Here is a 14,900-nt window from a genome sequence, read left to right as displayed (position 1 = left end):
GTCACGACCCCTTTGGGGGTTGAACGACACTTTCACAGGGTTCGCCTAAGACCATCGGAAAACACATATATAATTACATATTGTTTTTGTGATTAATCACTATGCTTTAATTATGTTCAATTTGTAACAATGAAATTGGGGGTCACCACAACATGAAGAACTGTATTAAAGGGTCGCGGCATCAGGAAGGTTGAGAATCACTGCTCTAGGGAACCCACGGACACTGCAGACCTTCGCGGCATTGGGAAGGTTGAGAACCACTGCTCTAGGGAACCCATGGGGACACTGCAGACCACTCTTCAGTCTGCCCCGCCCAAGGGCAAGGAGGCTGAGTTCACCCTCCAACTCGCAGGCCTAGTTGGTTGACAGTGTTCCCTGTTATTAACTCCCCAGGTATGTCTTACCTGCCCTGCACCTCCCCCAACCATGTTTTCAAGACCAGGGAAAGCCCCGAGGCAAGTGATCCCACGTGCTTGCAATAGAAGACCAACTGCTTATCTGAATGCCAAAAGCAAGTTCTCAAAGTGCGGCCCCTGGACCGGCAGCAGCGTCACTTGGGAAACTGGTTAGAAATGCAAGTCCTTGAGCTCTATCCCAGACCCATTCAATCAGAAGCCCTGGCAGTGGGGCCCAGCAGCCTGTCTTTTCTGGTGATGCTGATACGTGCTCAAGACTGAGAACGCTGACCCAGAGGCTCCGAGAGTACTGTCTCCGTTTGCCTGATGGGGAACCTGAGATGCTAAAAGATGAACAGTAACCCACGGATGAGAGGTGGCAGAGGTGGTGGGTCCTTTGTCTCTATCCACCATGCGGCCACGCACAGAAGGAACACTAGCATTTGGACTCTAGGTAGGAGAGGAGGGTGAGGTCCCCGCACCATCACACCACCACTTTGCTCCACTTTCTAAACCAAACCTCTCCACCTGGTGCCTCCAAATGGTTCTTGGAGCCCTTCTGGGAAGCCTGCCAAGCCAGGTGCCTCTCTGGATTCCAAGCTGCCCCCACAGCCTTCATGGGGACAAGCCCTCTCCACCCCCGCCCTCCAGGCAATAGGACACATTGGGGAAATCAAAACAGCTTCTTAGGGGGTAGGGGGCAATCCCTGGGTTAAACCAGCCTGGCCTCATCCGCACCATGAATCTTAATCTTTGTGCCAGGGCTTTGCATGGCTCTTCCTTCTCTTCCTTGCCCTACACCCTTCCTTCCCTCCCTCCGCTCCCCTCCCCTCTGCTCCGACTCCATCTGCTGCTCCTCCTGGCCAGGCTCCCCCTCAGTTGGCACAGCGAGAAAAGAGAACAGGATGGTTATTTTTATCCTAAGATACTGCTGGGGGAAGGGGTGCCATCTGACTGAGAAGCACAGCTCCTGTAGCAGTTGGGAGGTCAGAAGGAGGTGGGAGGCCCAAGATCGCCCTGGGAAGGAGCCACAGATTTGGGTTCCAGAGATCAGGCAGGTCTGGGAGAAGCAGGGCAGGACCAGGAGTGGGGAGCTCTGAGCAGCACCACTACAAACTGCTGTGCAACCATCAGCAAGTCACTTGATGTCTCTGGGCCTCTGTTTCCACCTGTTAAAGAGGGAGGGGTGCGGGCCCTGCCTGTCCCCAAGGCTGTTTTGTGAACATGAATGAAATGGAGAGAATCCTTTGCAAACGTGGTGCCAAATGTGAGCACACAGGGAGGGCCGGCAGCCTGGGGACATTCTTATTCAGCCTCCCAAAGTGCCCTGGTTCTGTGAGCCCGACAGCAAATGTAGCCGCTCACGTCACCCAGCATGTCCACCCCCATTTTTTTTCACATGCTTTTGTTGACTTTAATTACATAAGCAGTATGTGAATTCACTCTCCTTTGGGGGTGGGGGGGGGATGAAGCCTTATGAAAAAGTCAAATCTTTACCAACCCTCCCCCAGAGCCTTCTTCCCCAACCCGGGCATGACAACCGCGAGCTGCACATTCCCTGTGTATCCTTCCAGAACCCGTGTTACACCTACATATACAGCATGTGTTATGTCTGTACACGTGCCCACAGGTGATAGATCATATTGATCAGGGGTGTGTGCTTTAAAAAAAAAAAATCCATGCCCGTCATTCTGCAACCTGCTTTTTTCCCATGACAGTGCGTTTGAGATCCTGTTACATAAATATATTACCATTTTATTTAGCCAGTCCCCTGTTGATGGACAGTTAAGTTGCTTCCAGTTGTCCCCTGTCACAAACGACACTGCAATGATATTCATGCAGATGTCCCCCTGGGCTCATAGAAACCACGTGGGCACTGAACGGCTGGGCTGGAGGGTCTGATGATGTTACTATATGCCCCCGACCCCCACCCCACCCCCCAAAAAAGTCTTGCCTCCATCTTTAAAAGCAAGTTGGGAGGCTGAACGGGCTCCAGGCTGGAGTAGGAGGTTCCCCTGAGTGAACTGTTTCTGAGCTGCAGGGGTGCAGGCAGAGGGGGGCTGTGCCTAGCGCCAGCCCTTCGCCCTCATGTCGCAGCTGCAGCTCCAGGCGCCGCGGCCACGTGCACATTTGTCCACACTGCCATGCTCCCGGCACACACAGCCTCACTGTCTCTCCTGCACCGAGATGCGGCTCTCTTTGCCATCCTCCTGCGCCACGGGCTGGCACCAGTGTAAGGTCTCCTGCACGGGAGCGGTGGAGCAGGGGCCGAGAAAGTCCATCTCCACGGGATCTTGCCTTGCATCCTCTTTGGCCTTCCCGGGGTTCTCAGGGCAGAAGGCCTGGTGAGCCAGGGGGTGAGGTTATCCTCAGCAACACCTCTGAGGAGCCCTCCCCGCCAAGGGGATGCTCCCCAAGCCCTCTGCCCTGCTTCCCCAATCAGGGCGATTCCATGGGTGCCTCCTGCCCCCTGCTGGCCACACTGAGGGTGTCAAGAAGATTCCAGTGGGTTTAAGGAGGTGCCCCTCCGGTCTGGCCCTTGGCCTGCACCAAGGCCCCAAAGTGGTTCCCCACATGTTGGATGCCAGGAAAGAACAGCAAATGACGCCACTGACTTTGACCATGGTGCCAGGGCGGCTCTGTGGAGAGGTGCGCTCTGGGGATAACCAAGGCTGGCGCTGAGGGAGGGGACGGGAGGAGCTCTGGATCCCGGGAATGGGACTGGGGGTCGGGAGGCAGAGCAGCCAGTTCTGCTGTCACCCCACTGGCCACAGGGCAGACCCTGAATCGGTTTTACTGCCATAAAGGCACCAGTGAGTCCATCTTCTTTGCAGTTTGCCAAATTCAGAGCCAGTGCCCAGGGGTGACCTACCTTGCATTTTGCCTTGGGCAACTTCCCTAGAGAGAAAAAAATAGAGAGGTGGAGACTTAGTAGTGAGGCCAGATAAGGAAACAGCAGCCGGTTCTGCTTGACCTTCTCCTCCCTCCCTGTCTTCCTCATCACCTCCCTGTGTGGGGACTCACAGAAATACACAGGCACCAACAGGAGAGCCAACAGGAGGGCTGCGACAATGGGGATCACCACCAGGGCTCTTTTCCGATGCTTGATACCTGGAGAAACGGAGACTTCAGCGATGGCTCCCTCCCCCAGGCCCAAAGCTGCTGGACCTCCCCAGACTCTACAATCCTCCCAGGCCTGAGCTCATCCCTGACAGGCTTCGAACAGGTGGCCCTGGTGAACCGTGGCCAGCAGATGTCTTTAGTGTGACCAACACATTTTTAAATTATGTTAAACCTTTTCATTTGGGGGCGACTGCAGATTTAAAATCTAGACACCTGGTTTCTCTTAGAAATGTGGGCATCTAGCCCCATTGGACCAGCAGCCCCACCTGGCACTCACTGGCCAGAACCGAGTGCCCGGCTCCCCACCCCTCCCCACACTCCCCTGCTTCCCCACTCTGTGCCCCCTGCTGAGGTGCTGAGGACCTGCATCGTTTATGTCTGCACTGTTGCCTTTGTTATAGAAGAATGGAGGGGAAATTAACGTGTTTCTTGTACCTCAGTTTCCATTCCAAATGAGAAAACAAAAGGAAGACAGGGTAGGGACTAGGGCAGCGGTTCTCAACCTGTGGGTCGTGACCCCTTTGGGGGTCGAACGACCCTTTCTCAGGAGTCGCCTAAGGCCATCGGAAAACACATATATAATTACATATTGTTTTTGTGATTAATCACTATGCTTTAATTATGTTCAATTTGTAACAATGAAATTGGGGGTCACCACAACATGAGGAACTGTATTAAAGGGTCGCGGCACTAGGAAGGTTGAGAACCACTGGACTAGGGTAAGGCACACACCTTGGGACAAAATTTAAAGGGATACAAAAAAAACTCAGTAATCAAGGTAACATTTTAATGTCATGTTTTAAAAAATCAAATCACCAAATTATGGCCCACAGGTTGGCTGCCTGTTTTTTTTTCATAAAGTTTCCGAAATTAGGCTCAGGCAAGTCAGGCAGGGTCATGCAAATGCAAGGTTGGACCATGGCATTAGTTAAAATTTTATAGTTTGCTCATTATGGATTTTTTTGCATTGACTTTTATTCTTTTTAAAATATTACATCAAGCTGTTGCCTATCTTGCCCTAGCTGGTTGGGCTCAATGGATAAAGCATGAATCTGCAGACTGAAGAGTCCCAGGTTTGATTCGGTCAAATACCTCAGTTGCAGGCTCAATCCTTGGCCTCAGTCCAGGCGTGCACAGGAGGCAACCAATTGATACGTCTCTCCCACATCGATGTTTCTCTCTGTGTGTCTCTCCCCCGCCCTTCCACTCTCTCTAAAAAGCAATGGAAAAATACCCTTGAGTGAGGATTAACAACAACAAAAAATGTTATCTTGATTACTGCATTTTTCAGGCACCCCTTTAAATAGTGTGCCCAAGGTAAATGCCTCCCTCACCCAGCCCTGCCAAAAGGAAAATGAATGTTAAAAAAAAAAAAAAGCAAAGAGAGTGCATTTTTCTCACCTCTGACCTTTTTCACTTATTAACATGACCTGCCTAGTCCCTGTAGTTATTTGAGTCTGTGATCTGTGCTGTAGGCCAACCTCCTCATTCTAAAATCAGAGCTGAGGCCCTGAGAGGAAACCGTGTCACACCATGCTGGTCCTTGAAGTGTGTGGGGCTGCAGAATAGCTTCGATGAAGCACTTCCAAAGTGCAAGAACCCATGCCAGGCACTTCCACCAACCCACTCAGGGAGGTGCTGTTAGCATCCCATTTTACAGATGAAGAAACTGAGGCTCGAGAGGGGAGCTGACTTGCCCACCCCAACTCCAAACTGCTTCCTCCTCTCACTTCCCCTCCCACTCATTGTTTCTGTATGCCTCAGGCTCGGCGTGTATTTCCCTACCTCCCTAGCCTGCCGCCAGGACCCATTCTCCAGGACTCACCACAGACAGCATCAGTCTTGTTAGTCCCTGCCCGTAGCTCCACCAGGCCTTTGATCTCACAGCTGTGTGGACACACATGTGCACACACATACAGAGAGAGAGAGAGAGAGAGGAAGAAAGAGAGAATATTTTAAAATATACAGAATAATTATATAAGCATTTATAAACATAGATTATAAGTGTAAAGAGCCAATCATTTGTAGATTATAACTTTTGAAAACAAGTCCATCAACTCAGACTTCAAAAGCAAGGCTAAATAAGGTATGTCATATAATGTATCATATGTTTATTCTAAAAACATTACTGATTTTGCCCTAAAAATAGAAAATTAAAATAAATTTTTTATAATTATATAAGCATTTATAAACATAGATTATAAGTGTAAAGAGCCAATCATTTGTAGATTATAACTTTTGAAAACAAGTCCATCAACTCAGACTTCAAAAGCAAGGCTAAATAAGGTATGTCATATAATGTATCATATGTTTATTCTAAAAACATTACTGATTTTGCCCTAAAAATAGAAAATTAAAATAAATTATTTTTTTAAAAAAACGAGAGAGAGAGAGAGAGAATGAGACATTAAGTTTGCCAACCATAAGACTTCCAACCCCAGAGGGAGACCATCAACAACCAACAAGTCCAGCTTCACTCAGCACGTATTTCATGCACCTCCTGTGCTGGTTACGGTGCAAACTGTTCTTATGGCACTCATGGGTGCGGAGGAAAGATTATCACGCATCTTGAAGGGGGAATAATTGGAGCGTCTCTAATGAGTGCCAAGCCTTGTGATATAGGCTAAAGTGAACTGGGAATTGTTCAGAGAAGAGGAGATGAAATCTGCAATGGCAGGAATGGAGACAGGATCCATTTGGTTTAAGACAGGGCTTCTCAACCTCGTCGGCACCGCTGACATTTTGGGCCACATAACTCTGTAAGGGGGTCTGTCCCATGCACGGTAGGATGTTCAACGGCATTTCAGGCCTCCACCCACTCGATATCAGTGGCATCCCCCTTCCCAGTCTCGGCTCCAGATATTGTCAAAATTGCTTAGTTGAGAACCTCTGGTTTAAGGGTCGTCCAGAAAGACTCCCCTGGAGAAGTTAGGTCTGAGTCGGCCCGAAGGACATAAAATTTAGAGCCGTGGTACATTCCCACTAAGTGGGACAATGTGATACAGAGATTAGGTGGGTGACATGCCAGATGCATTGTGGAACCATGGAAAAGTTGGGTCTTTAGAACCCGATCACTGATAGAACCCGATCACGGCTAGTCAGCCATGAAGGTTTCAACGGGATTCAGCTGTGAGTCATATCAGTATCCAATCACATGACATAAGTCGTGGGAGGACTCAGCTGGCCAGAGAGCTCACAGGAGGAGAAATCGCAGCGAAGTGGCCAGCCAGGAGGCCAATGGAGGAGTCTAGATATAGAAGAGCAGGTCCAACATGGTCCGAGGAGGAGGAGGAATGGTCTGAGAGGGACATCACAAAGAAAAAAAACATCTAAAGTGGGGGGACTCCACTTTACATGAAAGCATATACATGAGGAGAGTGTACATGAGCTTACAAAACACTCCCACCAGTCTTTTCCTCAAGCCTCATGAGACGAAGGTCATCCCCAACTTCCAGATGAGGACACTGAGGCTCAGAGAGATGAGGGCCACACCCTTCCTCGGCTACAGTGAGGTTGGAACCCAGCGCTCTGATTCTACTGCCCCAACGTGCCACCATTCATCAGTCAACATTGACCAGTACAAATTTATTGAGCACCTGCTATGTTCTAGGCACTGGTCTAGGCATAAGGGATGCATCAGTGGAAGGGGGAAAAGAGCTAAGTCTCTACATTTAAGGAGTTTGCAACCTATTACGAAAAAGGCAGACAGTAAACAAAGGACCAAGTGTATATGAGATGCTACAATTTGTGTGGACAGTAAGTGTTTGCGCATGAGCACGTATGTGTTTGTGTGCTTGTCGATGGGAAGACATGCAAGGAAGTGTCTGCTTCCAAGGAGCACTGGAGGGCTGAGGGACAGGGGCGAAAGGGAGACTTATCGCTGTAGGCCCTTTTGTGCCTTCTGTCGGAGGCGCCGATCTTACCCATTTTTAAAAATTAAATGTAAAAAGTTAATGGGGCATGTGTTAAAGCGTAGTCCAGGCAGAAGAGTTTGATGCAAGAGTATGAACAGTGTGTTGAGGAGACTGCAAGTAGCAGGAGGTGGGAAGAGGTCAGGAAGGTCAGAGGCCACACAAGAGAGTCTGGGTTTTGACCTAAAGGCCCAGCGAGCCGTGAAGCACTGTAAATAGAGAGTGCTGTAATCTAAAATGAACTGCAGAAAACTCACTTTGGCAAGTGAAGGGAGAACCAGATGAAAGGGGGAGACTAGAGGTGAGGAGGTCAATGAGGAGGCTAAGGCACCATTCAGACCACAGTGATGAGGCCCAGGCTAAAATGGCACCACTGAGATAGTGAGAGGGAGGAGTCCCAAAACATCTGGAAGGCAAGAAGGTGACTGATTTGGAGGTGAGGGGGGACTACGGGACAAGTGCCCAGAGGCATGGTGGTGGCTTTCACCGAGGGTGAGGGGAGCAGGAAGGTGAGCCCATTTGGTGCCTGTGGGTCACTTGCAGGGAGATGTACCCTCGGCCATTGGATTTGACAGTCTGGGATCCAGGAGACAAATCTAGTCAAGAGATGTTGATTGGGAACCACCCGAGAGAGATGGTAGAGAGAGATGGTAGCTCAAAGCCATGAATATGGATGAGATGGTCCAGGGGAGGCAGGCAAAGTGATTAAAAAGTAGAGCAGAACAAAGGCCTAAGAAACCAGTTAAGGAGGACCAGGGGAGGAGAAGGAAAGTAGGAGAGGTGTCACCATGTACCAAAGGAAAGAGAGTTTCACGAAGTTGGAGAGATCAACAGTGTCTATTACCACCAACAGAGCACAGACAAGAAAATGCTAAAAAGTGCCCATTTGGTCAGTTGTCCATGAGGTCACTCTGATGTTTTACACGGGCATGAGTGTGTGTGGACATGGGACCTGGGGCTGAAGGGTAGATAGCGGGATCGGATGGAAGCAGACCCCATGCCCCTCTTGGGACAGAAAACACCAGGGATGAGTTCTTATACCTCGTCCAAGGATGACACTTGTCATAAGCAGATGACACATTGGAGAAGAAGCCGACCAGGCAGGGTTCGCAGATGGTGTCAGAAACCCCTGTCGCTGGGAGGGAGAAGGGGGCATTCATCACACAACGGACTACCTGTCTGGCTCCCAGTCTTCCTGCTCTAAGCCCTCCTCCCCGGCGGAGAGCCTCCGCCGCTGCTGCAGCCCTTGGGAAGGCTTCTCCCACACCCAAGGCAGATGCCATGGCAGGAGCCGGAATGAGAAGGGTTCATTTCCTGCTCACTCTAGGAGGCATCCTGATGTAGGCTGTAGTCTCCATTCCCTCCACCTCTGGGCTGAGTGCCCACTGCCCAGCCCCTTGCCTTTGGCCCTCAACTCCTCCCTCCTGCCTCTAGAGCCGATTGTCAGACAGGCCACTTACCGATCTCCTTGACCCCAAAGCCAGGGGGGCAAGAGCTGTGTGGGGCACAGTTTTCACAGGCCTCGTCGACACAGTGTAGACCTTCGTCACACGTGCAAGTCGTGTCTGTTTCCAAAGTGCCTTTACTCTGGACCCGGAGTTTTAGGTCTGCGCAGAGATGGGTGGGAAGGATGGGAACCCTTGCTGGGGACTCTCTGAGCCCCACTCCTCACACTTCCTGCTTTTTTTTTTCTTAGACCCTCTTCCAAGTAGGGACAGCAGTCAAATTATTTAACAACCAGTATAAGCCTAGACTCCAATCAATCCAAACAGACCCTGGCTCTCTATTTTTAAAGAAAAGGGGAGAGGGGGCCGGGGGAGAATGGCTGCATTGTCAAGAATGAGCTGGAAGCCCTTGCTGGTTTGGCTCAGTGCATAGAGAGTTGGCCTGCAGACTGAAGGGTCCCGGGTTCGATTCCGGTAAAGGACACATGCCCGGGTTGCAGGCTCGATCCCCAGTAGGGTGAGTGCTGGAGGCAGCCAATCAATGATTCTCTCTCATCACTGATGTTTCTATCTCTCCCTCGCCCTTCCTCGCTGAAATCAATAAAAATACATTAATTTTAAAAAAAAAGAATGAGCTGGAATATCAGCCCCACTCCCAAGCACCGGTCCCCCGCAGCCCACACACTGGGGTCGCAGTATCTGTGCGTATGGCAGCGCCTCTCATTGCTCCAGGTCCCCAGGAATTCGCCTTCACTGCAAGGGACGCATTCCGTGTCGGTCACCGCCGTGCAGTCATTCACCAGTTTCTGTCCTGGAAAAAGCATCAGGAAATGAGGCAGCTCTGACCAACTCTGGGAGTCAGACATTTACCAAAAACTGAGCAGGCTGGGCTTTAGGGCAGAGGATTCAAAGGTGACAGTCTCAGAGCCTTCCAGCCTCCAGAGTCAGGTCAGGGGTAGGAGGGTGGGGGGCCAAGGAAGATACAGGAACCTTAGTCCTGAGTAGGCACAGAGGGAACCCACAACATTCTGACAGCAGGGCAGGGCTGGGCAATCCCAGGGGCCATTTAAGACTCAGGTTTACAGATGACCTATGGAGCCTGCATCTGCCAGCAAACCACGAGGGGTCCCACCATGAGGCTGGAGGGAGGCGTCTCACCTGGCGGGCACAGATTACAGCACTGACTTTCTATGGGGTATTGGTTTTCACTGCATGCAGGTGGTTCTGGGTGGACCTAAAAACAGAATTGGGCAATTTGAGGGGATCTGGGAACCTCTGCTGTAGCCTCGTTGGCAGGAAGGTGAAAATCAGCCGGGAGAGGGGTTAGAGCTGAAGCTGAAATCCAAAGCAGTGGGGCCTGCCTACTAGTTGGCTTGGTTATTTTTAACTAAACTGCCAACTGATACGATTGTAAAAGCACCCAGAGAATCATGCTGGTCTTTTACAAAGCGATTGTGCTTGAACCTCACAGTAGTCTCTGAACTAAACAGATCTTCCTTTTGTCTGGACTCCTGACACTTTCCTCTTCACAAAGATTCAAAAGCACGTGAGGACCCCAGGACCTCCCCTGGAGCCCAGAGACTGGCTGCTTCAGCTGGTCCTAGTCCTAGGTTGGGGCTATATTTAGCACCTGGCCTCTTCCTCCTATTATTCTTCTGCTCCCCACCCCTTTCCCTGTCCAAGCCTCATCGTGTTTTTCCCCTCTAAGCCCTCCCTCATAAAATGCCAGAAAATTGTGAAGCTGGAAAGATAAAATCCAACACTTTCACTTTACAAATGGTCAGACTAGCCCGGCTCAGTGACTGAGCATTGACCTATGAACCAGGGGGTCACAGGTTCAATTCCTGTTCAGGGAACATGCCCAGGTTTCAGGCTTGATCTTTGATAGGGGGCATGCAGGAGGCAGCCGATGGATGATTCTCATTATTGATGTTTCTGTCTCTCTCTCTCTCCTTTTCTCTTCCTTTCTCTCTGAAATCACAGGGTTTCACAGTGATAGGATCTGAAAGAGAAGACAGGTCTCAGTACTCTCCCTCTCTCCATCAGCTTGGCTCTCACCCTCACTTTTACTACTTCCAGGTACGACGCATGCTATTAATTATTTCTCACTAAATTAAATACATTTCTTTTCCATGTAAACCTTATATCATTGCCATGAGAGAGAACCAGTCTCATGTCTCATAAATAAAAGGTAACCCTAAAAATAAAATTCAACAGCAACAAAACAACGTTATGAAACGCCAGCTGGTTGCTTTGCTTGCCGATGGCCTCCACCCCAGGCCTGCTCTTGATTTTTGTTTTAAAAGGAGGATTAGCAAGCAGTTGAGAAGTATTAACTAACTATATTCTAACTCCAGAGACTTCCTCCTTCAAAAAAATCAAAGGATTTAAAACAGAACTGCAAAGTGCATCACTGTGGTTTAGTTCTGTGTGCGTGTGCTCCCTACAATCATCCCACGCTTTGGGAACAGCCAGTGAAAAAAGCACAGGTTCCAGAGACAAACAGCTTAAGGCTTTCTGTCTTTGCAGCACTTGACTTTGCAACACTTACTAGCTATTTGCTTCTCTTCCTCTCAGTTTCCACATCTCTAAAATGGAAGTAATAACACCTACGCCACAGTTTAGGTTGTAAAGATGAGAACGAACATTTGTGTGTGGCCTGGCACCGTGTCTAGAACATAGTAGGTGCTCATTAAGTAGCAGTTTGATTATCATACGTATGTGAGTATCTGCTTGAATGCCCAGTGTCCTGGCTAACTGGCTGGCTGTTCAGGATCCTGCCTAATGGGTGGCTCTCAGTCAGTCATTGCTTACGGAAATGTGTCTTACCCCAAATGGGGAAGGAAACAGAAAAGGCTGCTGCCGCCATCATCACATCACAACATTCACCTGTGAAGGTTCTCCCTGCAACACCGAGGACCTTCCCCCCACATCCCACAGCCATGACAGTCCTTTATGCCATTTTCAAACACCTGAGAAATAGGGTTCCTCCTCTGAAAGTTGGTCCATCCCCAGTTCCCACTCCACAGCTCCAGTCCTTCTGATACCAAGGCTGGGAGGCTCTCACCACCTGAGAGACGGGCTCAGGACCCAGGCAGATGCAGGTTTATATCCAGGTTTCTATCCTAGCTATGAGAATTTTGGCAAGACATTCCTTCTCTCTGAGCCTGTTTCCTCGTCTCTACACTGGGGAGTTCAAAGAAACCAGACAGCGAACACATGGAAAGCATCTTCCTCAGGGCCTGACACACACGGAGCTCTCGATAAGTAGCAGCTGCCATTGGAGTTGTCACAGCCCAGCGTCTACCTGGAGCCAAAATTGGGAGTACGCTCCTGAGAAGCCCAAACCAGCTTCACACCCTCCCCTGGCTCTGCCCCCTCTCCCTCCTACACGACCTCTCTTCTTTCCAGCTCCGCCCAGGGGCTGCTCCTCTCTCCCTGGAGCCCTTGCTTAGAGTGAAAACGAGAGTTCTGGGAACAAAGTAGGTTCCCGGTGGACTCTCTTCCTTTACCACCCACTGCATGGCTCCATTCCTGCTCAGACCTCATGCCAGAAACTACAGCCCCTGAGAGTCGGGGGAGACCAGAGGGGGTGGGATGAGAGGGTAAGGTACTTGGGGGATTCCCAGCCTCCAGAATGAGGAACTACAAAAATACACTTAAACAAAAAGTGAGACAAGTGTGGGCTTCTGAAAATCCCGGAGACATGCTTGGTCGGGCATGTCTGAGCCCTCTGGTGCCCCGAGAAACCCTTTCTTGGGTCCCCTGAACTATTCATCTCCCCCACAGGCTCCCCATGTCATCCTGAACTCAGGATGCAGAGACATGGCCTTGAGCATTCCTCCTCGGTTGGATCACCCCTTGTGCCCACAAGATGCCCTGGAAGAAGGCAGCCCAGCTGGCAAGGAGACGATAACCACTCTAAGAGCTGGCATCTGTCCACATGCGAAGGGACAGGAAACCAGCCAGACCCTCCCCTTCCCTCGGCCCGCCTTCCTTCCCACTTCTGGCCGGCCTTGGAGGCGAACCGGACAGACGCCAGCCTTTCCTGATGACGGCTTGAGGCTCCCCAAACCGCAACCCCATCCACGCTGTCCTGGCACGTTTCCTGCAGTGCCCCCGCGTCGCACCCTCTGCGGGCGACCTGGAACCCCAACCTGGGAGGAGAGAGAGGCAGCCCAGCTAATGCAGCCAGGACCCCAGGGTCCCTGGCCGAGCTTCCACCCACCCTTCTGTCCTCAACAAAATCAGGTAGGAAGAGCCCTTCCCCGAAGGAAGGCTTCTCTGCCCATTCCCCTCTCAAACCCCTAACTCCGCCGTCGGGTCAGAGCAGAAATTCAACTCACGGCGGTGAACCAGCAGCCCAAGAGGAGACACTGCAGAGGCAGGCGGACCATGGCGAGGTCGGAAACAGGCGGCGCGGGAGCGTGCGGGACCCGCTCGGTAGTAGCTCCCCGGCCCCGGCGGTGGCCTCGCCCACTAAAGGGGCGTGGTCTCCGCGGGCCAATCGCGGCCGGCCTCGCTGGGGAGGGCGGGGCTCCCGGCGACTCGCGGGTCTGGGATTTCCCCAGGATATTCCCGGGTTCAGTTTCCCCGGGGAGTTTAAGGACGCGCTGGGAAAGGGGAATGGAGGGTCCCGGGGAGGGCTCTTCCTCCTTAGCCCCCGGGACTGCAAAGGCCAAGCTGGAGAGAGGAAGGAGCCTGCAGGCTTTCCTGGGGGGCGAAGGAAGGGGAGAGAGATCCCCACCGGGGCTGGGAAGACACCACCAGGACCCCCACGGTTCTTCCCCCGCCGCCTCCGGGAATCCCAGCAGAACCGAAAGCGTCCCCACCGCGGGTGGAGAGGCCTAAGGAAGTTCCCCCTTCCCATCCCCAAAAACGGGAAGGCCACCGCTGGGGTGTGGGGAGGAGGGCTGGGGAGGCGTTTCAAGGAAGAGAGTTTCCCTCTTAGAGTTTCTCTTTCAAAGGAAATTCCCTTGTATGTGCCCAGCGTCCCTGCCTCCCGTCCGTCCGTCCATCCATCCATCCATCCATCCATCCATGCAACCATGCGCCCCACCACCACCAGATTCTATCCCATCCCAGTTTCCTTCTGTCTCTAAGCACTAGGACCCCTTGAGAATCTCAGGAGACTCCGACCCTCTTGTTCCGCAGAAACACACACACACACCTTTGTGCTCACATTTCTCCAGGCTGGCCCTCCAAGCCTTTCTTGAATCGGTGTTAGCAGTCTCTGCTCTGCAGCACTCAACAAACACCAGGTTTCCTGGGTTCTACTCTAGGCTCTGCCTCTGATGGGCGGAGTGCCCTTGAGCGCAAATTTTCCCCAATGAAACCTGAAGAACTAGAACTAGACAGTGGTTGAGGTGATAATTCTCCAAGCTCTGAATTTCTGGGCCAGGCCAAAGACCAGGGTGTGCAGAGCTGGGGGGATGGGAGAGGAGAGGGCTGCTAACCCCATTCTACTGGCTTCCGATGCAAAGAGCCCTGTGGATTTTACCTCTGGAAGCCATCCTCTCTTTCCATCACCTCTGCCACTACCCTAATTCAGAGGCTCATCATCTTTCACCTGGACTGTCCCAACAGCCTCACCCAGTCAATAAATATGATTGAGACCCTACTATGTGCTAGGCAACTCTAACAGCTTTTCTCTCTCCCTCTCCCTCTCTCCCCTCCCCCGCCCCCGCCCCGCCTCCCTCTCATTTATACTGCAATTTCCTTTGTAAACACCAGATCTAATCTGATCAGGACACTCCACTGCTTAAAAACTTCTTTGGGCTTGCCCAGCTGCTGTGGCTCCGTGGTTGAGCGTCGACCTGTGCACCAAGAGGTCCCTGGTTCAATTCCAGTCAGGACACATGCCCAGGTTATGGGCTGGATCCCCAGTAGGCAGCTTCAGGAGGCAGCCTGTAGATCAGGGGTGGGCAACCCCTGGCACACGTGCCAAACATGGCACGCCAGTAACTTTTGCTGGCACGTGAAACCCTCTCTTATAATCTTCCATTTACAATTTTTTTCTTAATATC

General features: G+C 51.4%; 1 protein-coding gene across 2 annotated transcripts; it reads right to left on the bottom strand.

Annotated features, from left to right (window-relative positions):
* Positions 1–2,129: 2,129 nt before the first annotated feature.
* CD40 (CD40 molecule, TNF receptor superfamily member 5) lies at positions 2,130–13,343 on the bottom strand. Of its 2 annotated transcripts, XM_005862157.2 has the most exons (9): positions 13,221–13,343; positions 10,033–10,108; positions 9,560–9,685; positions 8,890–9,036; positions 8,471–8,564; positions 5,344–5,405; positions 3,420–3,506; positions 3,268–3,293; positions 2,130–2,737 (listed from the first exon to the last, which is right to left on the bottom strand). In XM_005862157.2, the coding sequence occupies exons 1-9, from the start codon at positions 13,269–13,271 to the stop codon at positions 2,561–2,563; spliced, it is 846 nt and encodes a 281-aa protein (XP_005862219.1). In that variant the 5' UTR covers positions 13,272–13,343; the 3' UTR covers positions 2,130–2,560. The 2 variants fall into 2 exon arrangements, with proteins under 2 accessions (XP_005862219.1, XP_014391842.1); XM_014536356.1 differs by lacking the exon at positions 2,130–2,737 and having other exon boundaries at positions 2,744–3,293.
* Positions 13,344–14,900: the final 1,557 nt, after the last annotated feature.

This window comes from Myotis brandtii, unplaced genomic scaffold (assembly GCF_000412655.1).
Source record: "Myotis brandtii unplaced genomic scaffold, ASM41265v1 scaffold161, whole genome shotgun sequence".
NCBI classification, from domain to species: domain Eukaryota; kingdom Metazoa; phylum Chordata; class Mammalia; order Chiroptera; family Vespertilionidae; genus Myotis; species Myotis brandtii.
This window is presented reverse-complemented; position numbering and strand designations above follow the sequence as displayed.

What these genes read in the sequence shown, in the direction of transcription:
- CD40 (XM_014536356.1), bottom strand. Translation starts at nt 13,271, where the DNA reads ATGGTCCGCCTGCCTCTGCAGTGTCTCCTCTTGGGCTGCTGGTTCACC. An exon ending in CTTTGGGGTCAAGGAGATCG is followed by an intron (nt 8,565 to 8,889) that starts GTAAGTGGCCTG and finishes TCTCCCTCCCAG; the next exon opens with CGACAGGGGTTTCTGACACC. An exon ending in CAAGACTGATGCTGTCTGTG is followed by an intron (nt 3,507 to 5,343) that starts GTGAGTCCTGGA and finishes CCGTTTCTCCAG; the next exon opens with GTATCAAGCATCGGAAAAGA.